This window comes from Drosophila gunungcola, unplaced genomic scaffold (assembly GCF_025200985.1).
Source record: "Drosophila gunungcola strain Sukarami unplaced genomic scaffold, Dgunungcola_SK_2 000278F, whole genome shotgun sequence".
In the NCBI taxonomy this organism is placed as follows: domain Eukaryota; kingdom Metazoa; phylum Arthropoda; class Insecta; order Diptera; family Drosophilidae; genus Drosophila; species Drosophila gunungcola.
The window spans coordinates 832-14,369 of NW_026453439.1; the positions used below are offsets into that span (position 1 = coordinate 832).

At 37.4% G+C, this 13,538-nt stretch overlaps 1 protein-coding gene across 2 annotated transcripts; it reads left to right on the top strand.

Annotated features, from left to right (window-relative positions):
• The first annotated feature begins 4,501 nt into the window (after positions 1-4,501).
• Positions 4,502-11,185, top strand: LOC128266072 (peptide transporter family 1). Of its 2 annotated transcripts, none has more exons than XM_053002344.1 (4): positions 4,502-4,857; positions 7,920-7,998; positions 8,056-8,284; positions 9,128-11,185. In XM_053002344.1, the coding sequence occupies exons 1-4, from the start codon at positions 4,795-4,797 to the stop codon at positions 10,968-10,970; spliced, it is 2,214 nt and encodes a 737-aa protein (XP_052858304.1). In that variant the 5' UTR covers positions 4,502-4,794; the 3' UTR covers positions 10,971-11,185. The 2 variants fall into 2 exon arrangements, with proteins under 2 accessions (XP_052858304.1, XP_052858305.1); XM_053002345.1 differs by lacking the exon at positions 4,502-4,857 and adding an exon at positions 6,287-6,648.
• The last annotated feature ends 2,353 nt before the right edge of the window (positions 11,186-13,538 follow it).

The window sequence follows — 13,538 nt, forward strand, 5'->3', positions numbered from 1 at the left end:
CAGATACAGATACAGATACAGATACAGATACAGATACAGATACAGATACAGATACAGATACAGATACAGATACAGATACAGATACAGATACAGATACAGATACAGATACAGATACAGATACAGATACAGATACAGATACAGATACAGATACAGATACAGATACAGATACAGATACAGATACAGATACAGATACAGATACAGATACAGATACAGATACAGATACAGATACAGATACAGATACAGATACAGATACAGATACAGATACAGATACAGATACAGATACAGATACAGATACAGATACAGATACAGATACAGATACAGATACAGATACAGATACAGATACAGATACAGATACAGATACAGATACAGATACAGATACAGATACAGATACAGATACAGATACAGATACAGATACAGATACAGATACAGATACAGATACAGATACAGATACAGATACAGATACAGATACAGATACAGATACAGATACAGATACAGATACAGATACAGATACAGATACAGATACAGATACAGATACAGATACAGATACAGATACAGATACAGATACAGATACAGATACAGATACAGATACAGATACAGATACAGATACAGATACAGATACAGATACAGATACAGATACAGATACAGATACAGATACAGATACAGATACAGATACAGATACAGATACAGATACAGATACAGATACAGATACAGATACAGATACAGATACAGATACAGATACAGATACAGATACAGATACAGATACAGATACAGATACAGATACAGATACAGATACAGATACAGATACAGATACAGATACAGATACAGATACAGATACAGATACAGATACAGATACAGATACAGATACAGATACAGATACAGATACAGATACAGATACAGATACAGATACAGATACAGATACAGATACAGATACAGATACAGATACAGATACAGATACAGATACAGATACAGATACAGATACAGATACAGATACAGATACAGATACAGATACAGATACAGATACAGATACAGATACAGATACAGATACAGATACAGATACAGATACAGATACAGATACAGATACAGATACAGATACAGATACAGATACAGATACAGATACAGATACAGATACAGATACAGATACAGATACAGATACAGATACAGATACAGATACAGATACAGATACAGATACAGATACAGATACAGATACAGATACAGATACAGATACAGATACAGATACGATACAGATACAGATACAGATACAGATACAGATACAGATACAGATACAGATACAGATACAGATACAGATACAGATACAGATACAGATACAGATACAGATACAGATACAGATACAGATACAGATACAGATACAGATACAGATACAGATACAGATACAGATACAGATACAGATACAGATACAGATACAGATACAGATACAGATACAGATACAGATACAGATACAGATACAGATACAGATACAGATACAGATACAGATACAGATACAGATACAGATACAGATACAGATACAGATACAGATACAGATACAGATACAGATACAGATACAGATACAGATACAGATACAGATACAGATACAGATACAGATACAGATACAGATACAGATACAGATACAGATACAGATACAGATACAGATACAGATACAGATACAGATACAGATACAGATAAAGATACCCAATACCCAATCGATCGATTTCTTGGGACGGTGTCTCAATGGGTTCAGATAAGGGCACTTGTGGGAGCCAAGACCCCGATATCGATGCTGATAACTGGTGTATTGTTTGCTTAATTGATTCGATTTGCACAGAAGGTATATAGTATATATACTATATATATGATATTGTAGAGTCGCTGTTTTTATGGCTATTTATTTGAATTATAAAGTCTAGTTTTTAAGTAAATATATTTAGGACCGTAATCATTATAAGTGATATATAAAACATAACCTTTTAATAATTACTTTTGGGATAAAAAATTACTCCAAAAACTTGCTTACTTACTTACTTTTTTTGTGTAGCATTCTTGCAAGAGATTGTTTTTCCTAGCTTAAAAATCAACACCGGCAAAAAAAAAATGTAATTCAAAAACATTTTTTTTTTATTTATTAAGAAAAAAAGTATAAAAAAATTTAATTCAGTTGGGTTTTTTTGTTTGTATTGATTTGCTTAAACAAACAATCTTTTTCGTTAGCAAAATTTTTGGATCGAAATAATATTGGTCAAAATATAATCAGTTTTGTTTAATTGGTCAAAACAATAATAAATATTTTAACTAGGCAGCATATTTGTTTCATACTTTCTACATTTTGTATTTGTTTGCTTTGTCATAGCTGTCAATCCGGACTCCAATACTAAATCGTATATCAAATATGTATTTCAGGCAGCGATGTCCCGAGTTTTCCGGCAGTTGTAGCTCCCTCTGCAGCTCCAGTTCCGATCTGAGTCGTGTGATAACCTGTTCCCAATTCAGGCGAGGTAAGTTCATAGCCCCGCATCCTTATGAAGTAAGTCCCTACCTACCTAATAAATCCTACCTAATAATGCAGTTCGACGGCTTGACCGCACTCGAAAAAAGGAAAAGCTGCTAAAGGTAGTTCACTATGACGTAGATGGGCCCTACTATATCCCAGTGGTAAGTCTACAAATGAATATTACCAAATTGAAATCTAAAAAAACATACATGCAAAAGAACATACATATGTACATAAATACTTTTATGGCCGGCCAACTTAAATGGTACACCAGGGCGCTCTGTTCTCGTGAAAAACCTCAGTAATCTCGATGGGAAAGCATTGCTAGTACGGTTCGTAAATCATTACAGCTGGATAGATTTATGGCAGCCTGGGAAAGTCCCACAAATTACTCGAAGTCGTAAAGAAAACAAACACAGATAACCGGCACTTGGCACTCGTTCATTCTGATTGTTAGAATGGGAATGTGATCGAACCGAGATAAGTTCGATCCGGACTAAGAATATTTGCTAAGCACAAGGGAAAACGACAGGGATAACCAATCGAATAGCCACAGATAATGTAGATAAACACAAGGTATCGTAAAGTAATAGATAAGAAACGTTTTCGAAGAAACATAAGTAGGGTTAGTGTAGGTGTAAAAAAAAATGCTTTAATTTAACAATATAAATAAATATTAGAGAAAAAAATCGAAATTCGACTGATTAATATGAAATATGATCATAAGACCTTAAGAAAAATCTACCTAAAAGATATTTGGTTAATTACATTACCTTTGCAAGCGTTGTAAAACAAGCGAAGAAAAATAAATTAATTTTTTTTTCATTTTACTTAATTATGATAGACTGCTTGGATGGTTGGATGACTATTTATAGGTTCAATTAAAGCAGGTTATTACTAAGGATAGGCATTAACTTCTATGAACATCAATTTATGTAACATTCCTTAACAAAAGCTAAACAGTTGCCACAATAAACAATGTATTTAAAGATAAGTTCCTGCAAACCTCCTGCAAAAACAAAGAGACACATTTTAAATAGGTAAGCGAACAGCTGTTCCCTCACCAAACACAGTCATACAATCCAATAATGTCAATCGGTGGGCTATGCCACCCACTTGTTCAGAGAGAAGAGATTCGTCGTTCAAAAGCTTTTTGTAAAAGAGAGGAACACCCCTATCCCCTATACTAAGAAGAACGTCCCTGCATTTGCAATGATCTCCGAAAAATAAGAGAACGATGATGTCCTAAGTATTTAATAATAATACTTAGTTTAAGCCGAGTAGATATGATTATGAGCATTCACGATGACTCACCATGATTCCATTGCTATATTTGCATCAATGTGGTATAAATCCAATTGTTATACATATTTTGTGTAAGGTAGTGGAGAATAAAAAAAACGTCATTCCATGTTATTTGTCTAATAATAACTTTTGGTTTTAAACCATTATTATCATCATATCATAATAAAAGCGGATGGATAATAGCATCATTAACTAATTAAATTAATCGATTCTATGATCTGAGAACTTTAAATTGTAATTATAGTGTGAATAAAAAAAAAGATTTAGTTAAAATGTAATTACTTTCTTAGATACAGCTTTAAAAGTATTTTTAGCCTTATTTTTGCTTACAACTTTATTAAACTCATAAATAATACGATTATTATGGCTTGGAAATTAACCGTGAAATACATTTTTAAAGGTCACTTCTCAATACGGAGCTTAAATTTATTAACAACCTTTTTTACACATATGTAACTCTATTTGGTCCAACGCTTACTATTCTTAAATATTTGAACCAAGTAATCAAATTTCGCTGAGTGTGGAGAGCGCAGCTTAAAGCGAGAGCAAAGCTTAACTCTCTGATGCTCTCCTCTCAACCACCTGTTTATCTAAAAATTTAATTTGGTTTTTGTTCTTGCTCGATTTGTGTTTTTATTTTGTTTTTTGTTTGTTTTTTTTCTCTGCCAACGTCAACTGCGCTTGGGGCTCAAGTTTAAAAGCGCAGCTTGCAAATGGGCAGAGCATCATTTATCGTCGGCCAGCGACGACGACGATCGCTTTACGATCCCCCCCTCAGTCCCTTTCACCTGTTTTTCTGTTAATTTGTTTATTTTTTATTTACTTTTTTTGGCAAATAAAATCAGTGCAAAAAAACCATACCTTTTTGTCAAAACGTGTGCGTGTGTGATTTCTGTTTCACCGAATTTTCGGGGGTACTTCGATAAAATTCCAAAGTGACCAGCGATTCGGCGACTTTTGTGCACTCATTAAAGCGCAATTAAAAAGTAACCACAGCCAATGCCAAAATGGAAAAGCAAGTAACCAACGGTAAAAACGGACAAAAAGAGGAGCCCAATTCCCAAAATGGGGTAAGTGGGGAAAAAGGGTTTAAAAAAACGGTAAACGGAATGCCAAATAAGGGATCCAAAAAAAAGAGAGAAGAGAATCAAGAACTTCACATCGGGTTGAGCATACATTTGCAACTTTTTACAAAAACAAAAATGATGTTTCTTGCATCTAACTGGTATCTATGTACTTGTTTTAAATTGCCCTCTTACTTTTTCTTTCGGTGTGAAGAGAAAAGAAAAAAGGGAGAACAGCTACTTATCACTTTCAGTTGTCAATTGAGAAAGTACAGTGCACACAAAAGGCATACACATTAGTGTACTTGCAATGGTCGTTCGAGAAAAAGAGTAATAAATAAGAAGCTGCTGCGAACTCACGAAGTTCCAATGACTTTTCTTCTTCTGCTGCCTCCCCCTTCTTTCTTCTCCCATTTCATTACTTTCTTCTGCCGCCAAGGCCACTGATCGCAGTGGCAGCGCAGTCGACCTTGAACGCCCCCAGCGATCGAGAAATGTGTGTCAACCGAATCGAGATCCTTTTATTGCCCGCAAATTTATTGAATTAATCGTCGAGTGTCAGAATCAAAACGAGAATCAAAGAGGTTTGAGGTTTTCAGACGGGTCGACCAATGAATACCTTTTAGGTGCAAAATGTTAACCAAATCATTTGGAATTTAACGAAGCAGAGACCATAACGCCAAGCCATTGTATTGCATAGTTAATTATTTATTATACCATTTTGACTACAAATAATTTGTCGCATGAAACCCATCATTTAAATTGCGTATTGCGTTTAATTTAAATGGGCTTAAATACTGATTACACTTAAAGATCATTATTAAATTATTTTATATATATAATATGGTGGAACTCTTGAGGTCATTACGGTAAAAGATGTCTTGATTTTATCAAATTTCAGTTTTTAAGAATTTAAGTTATATAATAATAACAAGTATCATGCATATTAATTGAATTAAATTGCATATTAAACATGAAAACAATTCCGAATAGTTAAAATTATTAAATGAATAATTAAAAACCGCAAAGAAAAAAACACAGTGAAAAACATTTGAATTGAGTCTGAAATAATCGGATTTACTACTACGTATTTTATTTACCAGTGATGGATTCAGTTTTTGGTATAGTATATTACTACTACGTATTTTGAGTTTTCGGTATAGTGTATACCCCTGCTACAGTACAGGGTATTTGGTCGATACTGACCCACTTTGCTGGTCGGGCCACGCGAATGCATTTACCCCGAGAGTTCCCGGCTATAGGCTGAAGATTCAGTCTAGACAAAGCTGAGACTATCAGCTGTGGCTCTGATCTCACCATCTTACACACTGGGTTCCCTTCGATCCCAGCCCCTTGGCCACTCTCCAGTCTCCAGTCTCCACTCTCCACCGATCTGATCCGATCCGATCCGATCCTCTATTGTTTGTTAATTTATTTGCCTACGCTTAACAACTGTTACTGCCCCAAAGGGGCGTTACGGGGGCGGAAGAAAGGGAAGAGAAGAAAGACGGGTGGCAAATCGAACTTTAAAGCTCGGGGCCAGCGTCGGGGAATTCTTAGTTCGATACCGAACGCTGTCTCCGACAGACAGCGAGCTCAAGATCTGTGGGCATCCAAATAAAGTGAAGTCCCATTGGAGACTAGGCCAGATTTGAAGCCAAACCAAACCAAACCAAACCAAACCGATCCGAAAAAAGAAATAGATAAAGCCCAACTTTAGCGTTACATAAAGCCACTATAGTCATGGCATTTGTCGGCAATGCAGTTGTTGGCCCGGAGAATGGCAAATCATCAACGGTGAGTCGAGGAAATCGGGGATCGCAAAGGGGCAATTCAACTACTACCAAATTGGGTACTTGGCCTGGGCGCAAGTGCTGTGCGCAGAATTCTCAATCATCAATGGATCACCTGCCCAAACCCAGTCTGGCTGACAGGTGGAGGTACTCCGTATAGTGGTCGCTAGTTTTGTGCGGACCAAAACCCGTTTGCATTCCGTTGCTCACCTTGGCCAAGAGACGCGGCAAATCAAAACAAAAAGCCAAACATCAAAGCATTAAAAACTAACTAAAAAGCCAGGCAAAACAAAACAAACACAACAAAATCGAAAGCTTAATGAAAACGAGACGTAGTGACGACGAAAGCCGCATTACCATGAGAATGTGTATGGAAAAGCCCATCTTACCTATCCGAACCCAAAAATACCCTGTACTGATAAATAATATAATTATCAGATTTATTTATTTAAGTTAAATGTAAAATGCAAATTAAACTGGATAGCTTAATATTAAAGTATTTAAATGAATGTAAAAACTATTAGATTTAATTGCATTTTATTTAATATACATTTGGTTTAAATTTAAATTAAATTCACAGGTATTAAAATCAGTTCCGAAAGTAGTCCAATACAAAGTTGTAGTATTTTATTAATTAAAAGCCGCAATAACAGTGTAACCAAATGTTCTCATAGTGACATTCTGAAAGTTCCCCCAAGCTGAGTTCAATTGAGGATCTTGTAGGAGTTCCGTAAAACCGGAAATTTTAGCTTTACATAGTTAATACAAATGAGTAATTCTTTCCATATAATACTTTTCTAAATCACTAATAAGCTTTAAAGTGTTATCAATACATTTAATGACATAGAAAGAAATTATGTAGTTATAAGGTTTTATTTATGATGTTCGAGACTTTATAAGCAGGTTAAGAGTTACAAGCTTTGCATAAAATATTTAGTTAACGACACAGTTCTTTTGTGATAATAATTCAGAGAAGTATGCAAAAAAGCTATTTGTATAGTGAAACAAAGTTAAGTGGCAGTTTTTAGAAAGTTTTTTGTCTGGAGGTCTGGCAAATCCAATATGCACTTAAAATTTAAAAACCTTTTTCACTACGAGCGTTGAGTGAGTTTCAAGCGAAGTAGAAAATTGCACATATTCCCAATGGCTGGAACTTGGAGACATCGATAAGAAGAGGCAAAGATAGGGCTGCTATCTGATAAATAAAAATGTGTGTGACTTGGGGCCAATTAGATTCAGATAGCTAAATGTTCTTCTCGTCCTCTGTTGTTTTAGGCAACTCCGTATCCCAAGTCGGTGGCCTTCATCATCAGCAATGAGTTCTGCGAACGCTTCAACTACTATGGCATGCGAAGTAAGTGATTTCCGTATAATTAACTCTGAGCTGTCCTATAACCCTATAATACCCCAGCTATTCTGGTGCTGTATCTCACCAACAAGCTGGGCTACAATGAGGAGACCGCGACGGTACTGTTCCACACGTTCACCATGCTGGTCTACATATTCCCCCTCATCGGAGCTCTGATCGCCGATGGCTGGCTGGGGAAGTACAAGACGATACTGTATCTGTCGCTGGTCTACAGCCTGGGGGCCATGGTCGTTTCCTTTGGTGCCGTTCCCCTAGCGGGGATGCCAACCAAGTGAGTACACTGTTCAAAAGTAATAAAACTTAAGTATTTCAATATCTATTTAAGTGTTTCACGCTTTGGTTTTCATCCATTGCGGTTTGTAGCTTCTTTATATTATTTAAAAAGTATTTAAAGTGTTACTTTCAGACTACATTTTAATATCAATAAAGTTAAATCAAATTAACTAACTAATTTAAAACAAATGGAAACCTATTTTAAATCTAATAGTTCCCACATTAACTCTAATCTTTAAATTATCGCAATTTAACATGCATTGCAATAAATACTATGATTTTAAATTTCATTTAAATGGTTAAATTTTGGATTCAATAGCCAGGTGTTTATTTTACCATTCAATTTTTTCATCAGTGTTTTATTTGATATATAATTTAAATTTGAAATATATACAATTTTGGATTCAAAAGCCAAATATTTATTTTTACTATTTCACTGTTTTATTAGTGTGTTATATTTAATATTATAATATATCTTATTTAAATATAATTTTATTAAGATTTAAATATGAAATATTACATTTTCAGTGTGGTATTTATCTTTAAAAATTAATTTATAATAAACGTAAATTTAATACATCACATTAACGAGATATTTAATGCAACTATTACATTACATCAGTGCGCTTTAAGGCATTTTAAATATAACATTTTTGATTTATTTGGCATATATCTATTTTTACTATTACATTTTTTATCAGTGTGTTATTTGATCTTATTATGTAGCTTTAGACATAATGGTTTTATATTTATTTGTAATTTGATAGCAAGATATTATATCATTGTATTATCTGTGTACTATATTTGATACTAATATATTTCTTATCCAAATCCTTTTTAGAGCGGTGACTGTGGTGGGCCTTCTGCTGATTGCGATCGGAACCGGTGGGATCAAGCCCTGCGTTTCGGCCTTTGGCGGCGATCAGTTCTCGCTGCCCGCCCAAAGTCTCCAGCTGGCCAAGTTCTTCTCGCTCTTCTACTTCGCCATCAACGCCGGCTCCCTGATCTCGACCACCTTCACGCCGATCCTGCGGGCGGATGTGCATTGCTTCGGCGACCACGACTGCTTCTCGCTGGCCTTCGGAGTGCCCGCCATCCTGATGATCATCTCCGTGCTGATCTTCATGGCCGGCAAGCGGATGTACAGGTGCCAACCGCCGGAGGGGAACAAGATCTTCGGCGTGTCGCGCTGCATTGCGGATGCGTTCAGGGGATGGCGCAAGCGCAGGCACTCGGAACCGATGGAAAGCTTCTTGGACTATGCAGAGCCAACGGCGGGGGCGCAGCTGGTGAGGGAGACCAAGTGCTTGGGCCGGATCCTGCGGCTCTTTCTGCCCTTCCCCGTCTTCTGGGCCCTCTTCGACCAGCAGGGATCGCGATGGACCTTTCAGGCCACCCGCATGGACGGCACGGTGTGGGGCTACCAGATAAAGCCGGATCAAATGCAGGTGGTCAATCCGCTGCTCATTTTGGGATTCCTGCCTCTGTTCGATTATATCGTCTACCCCATTCTGCGCCGCATTGGCATACGGAGACCCCTGCAAAAGCTCACAATTGGACTGATACTCGCGGCCCTGGGTTTCTTTTTGTCCGCTGCCTTGGAAATGAAAATGGAGCAGGCCGCCTACCAGGCCACGCCCACCGAATCGAACATGGCCCATCTGCGCCTATACAATGGCATGCCCTGTCGCTATGAGTTTGCGACGAAGGTGGGTGAGCAGACTGCTACGCCACATTTCATCGAGCCCCTGGAGATGTGGTCAGATCTATCGGTTTTGGTCCCACAAGCCGAAGAGTACGAATTTAGGGCGCAGCCTGTAAGGGGAAAATGCCCCGAAATCGAGGGAAAACTGCGTTTACAGCCGGGAAAGTCCACGGGCTACTTCCTCACCCAAAACAAACTGGTTGAGTTTGCCGATGGCCTGGAAATGCCCGTCAGCCTCAGCAGTGATCCCCTGGTGAGGGCCCTGCTGAATACACCAGAAGGAGAGGGACCTGTACTGCTGACGAGTGGAGCAAACCGCGGATCGCTGGACAACCGCAATGTGTCGCAGCTGCACAGGGTTTCGCCCGGCTTCACGGAGGTAGCCATCAATGGCCGGAATGTGGCCAGCTTTGAGACCAAGAACGGAGGACTGTACACGCTGCTGGTGGCGGGAAATGCCAGCCAGGGCTATCGCCACAACCTGGTCGAGGTGGTGGCCCCCAGTGCCGCCGTCTCAATCCTGTGGCAGCTGCCGCAAATCGTGGTCATGACGGCGGCCGAGGTGATGTTCTCGGTCACGGGACTCGAGTTCTCCTACTCCCAATCGCCGCCCAGCATGAAGAGCGTGCTGCAGGCCTGCTGGCTGCTCTCGGTGGCCATTGGCAACATGATCGTGGTGGTCATTGCGGAGTTCAAGTTCACCAGCTCACAGTCCGGGGAGTTCACTTTGTTCGCCTGCCTCATGCTGGTGGATATGCTCGTCTTTTTGTGGCTGGCCCGCAGCTACCAGTACAAGGATCAGTGCAAGGACCTCGACGAGGTCGATGATGTTGATGATGTTGATGATGGTACAGTGCAGTACAAACGGCGAGCAGCTACAGTGGAGCCTGGCCAGCGGGGAAACGGCAAAATGGAGACGGAACCGGGCTACGGGGCCTATCGCAATCACGCCTACGATAACGATTTCTCGGAGGCCTGAGTGTCCCCGTACCTATAAATCAGTCCTCAACCCACAACCCTCATGCCCATCGCATTTAGCCTTAGTAAACTCTGCTATTTATTTTATTTGTACTTGCTCGCATTTATTTGTATAGTCGGCTGTAAATACGTTCGTTTGTACGAGTATTATGTATAGTGTATACCTATGCTTTTTACCCAATCGTTTTGTAAATACATTTTATACGTTTTATTATAGATGGATTGCATTTTAATATTCAGTTGGTTAAAACAAAATTAAGCCAAGGCTTTTAGAAACTATTGAATATATATAATTAATGTATATACAAACTCCAGGAACACACCAGCCCGATTTGCCAAATAGTAAAACACTTTAATTGTCTTTTTAGTTAATTTTTATTTCACAACCGCACGCTCTCGTTGTCTTCAAGTAAGTGGCAAGGGTACGCATGTGCATACAAAAGGAAACAAAAACGTTCTTTGAAAGAGAGGGAGAGAACAAAGAGAGGAGAGGGCTTTGCCTCTCTCTGAGATCTTCATTGTTCATCCCCTTCCCACACACACACCATGTGTATATGTATAAGTGTGACTTTTGGTATTCTCAACACGCCACCTCAAAAGTTACACTGATACAATTTAAGGAATAACAAAAGATAATTTTTTGACGAGTTTGTGCATTTTCAAATGGTTGTAATATTTTTTTTTTTTTTTTCTTCTCTGGGGACTCTTTTTTTTTTTTTTTTTCTGATCCAGCATTTGCTGCAAAGAATTGGGGAAACCCAGTAAAACCCAATCAGATCATTCAAAAACATAAATTAACAAGATTCGCTTATATAAACAGTAATGGTTAGACTAGAAATTATTTTGGTTTGATTATTGTTAAATATATATATATATTCCAAGAGATCCAGTTTGGCTTGGTTTAAAGGTGAATTATAAATTAGCAAAAACTCCATATAAAGGTTCAGGGTGAAGGTCCAGTTAGCCCCATTTGGTCTCGCAGTGCAGTGAACCTAGCTGTTGGTAGTGGCTTCGTTAAAATATCAGCCAATTGGAAATCTGTAGAAATATACTTGACACAGATTAGTTTGTTTTCAATTTGTTCCCTGGTAAAATGATATTTGATATCTATGTGCTTAGATCTCTTGTGGCAAGTAGGATTATTGGCTATACTAATACAACCTTGGTTGTCTTCAAAAATATCTATTGGGCCAGTTAATTTTAATTTAATTTCATTTATTAATGACTTTAGCCATAATGCTTCTCTAACACCTTCAAATAAGGCCATATATTCGGCTTCGGTAGATGAAGCAGCAACTGATTTTTGTTTCATAGTACTCCAGGATATTGAACAATTTCCAAACATTTTAAATATATATCCTGTAGTACTTCTCCTATCAGTCTCATTTCCAGCCCAATCAGAATCTACATACCCTATAAGAATATTATCCACTTTAAGATTCCTTTTGAACGATAACTTTAAGTCAACAGTTCCTTTTAGGTATCTTAAAACTCGTTTAAGACATTGCCATAATTCTTTGTTATTATTATTAGTATACCGGCTTAAGATACTAATTGATGTACTCAAATCCGGACGTGTACACAACATTATGTACATTAAACAGCCAATTAAATTCCTACATGGTGCTTCACATGATTCTTCAGCTTGCAAGTCCTCATAATTTAGTTTGCTTGGAAGAGGGGTACTAACTGGATTGCAATCTTCCATATTGAATTTCTTTAAGACATTTTTAATATATGCAGATTGACTGAGACAAATTTGATCATCTTTTCGATCAATTTTTATACCAAGGAAATGTCGTATTTCACATAAGTCAGTCATTTGAAACGTACTTGAAAGATAAGTTTTAAATTTAGACATACTTTCGGAATTACTGGTGGCAATTACCACATCGTCAACGTATAATAATATATATATATTTTTACTTATATCTCCCTTATTTAAAATATATATACATCGGTCTACTTCTAGATTCTGAAATCCAAATTGTTTAAGTGCACTTTCAAAAACCTCAAACCAGCATCGCGCAGCTTGCTTAAGGCCATAAATAGCTTTATTTAGTTTACATACTTTATTTCCATCATACTGGTTTAAACCTTTTGGAACCTTCATATAAATTTCATCCTTTAAAGTTCCATTTAAAAATGCTGTTTTTACATCCATATGATGAATCAGTAAATTATATTGATTAGAAAATGCTAAAAGAAATCTGAAACTAGAAATTCGTGCAACAGGTGCAAAGGTCTCGTCATAATCTATCATATATTCTTGGGTAAAGCCCCTTGCTACCAGTCTTGCCTTATATTTTAGAAAATTACCATTTTCGTCTTGCTTTAAACTAAAAACCCACTTGCAATCTACTATGTTTTTATTCATAGGCCTTTGCACTAAGCACCATGTATTATTTACAAAATGAGAATTTAGTTCATCTTGAATGGCTTCCTCCCACAAGGTTCTGTCATCGCGAAATTTAATTTCCTCATATGTATTGGGAATATCACTTAAACACAATTGGGTATTCATAAGACATTTTTCTAAAAATCTATATGATAATTTTGGTTTATCTTT

Coding starts and splice junctions, on each gene's coding strand:
- LOC128266072 (XM_053002344.1), top strand. CDS start 4,795: ATGGAAAAGCAAGTAACCAACGGTAAAAACGGACAAAAAGAGGAGCCC. Junction 7,999..8,055: donor CAACTACTATGGCATGCGAA/GTAAGTGATTTC, acceptor ATAATACCCCAG/CTATTCTGGTGCTGTATCTC. Junction 8,285..9,127: donor CTAGCGGGGATGCCAACCAA/GTGAGTACACTG, acceptor AATCCTTTTTAG/AGCGGTGACTGTGGTGGGCC.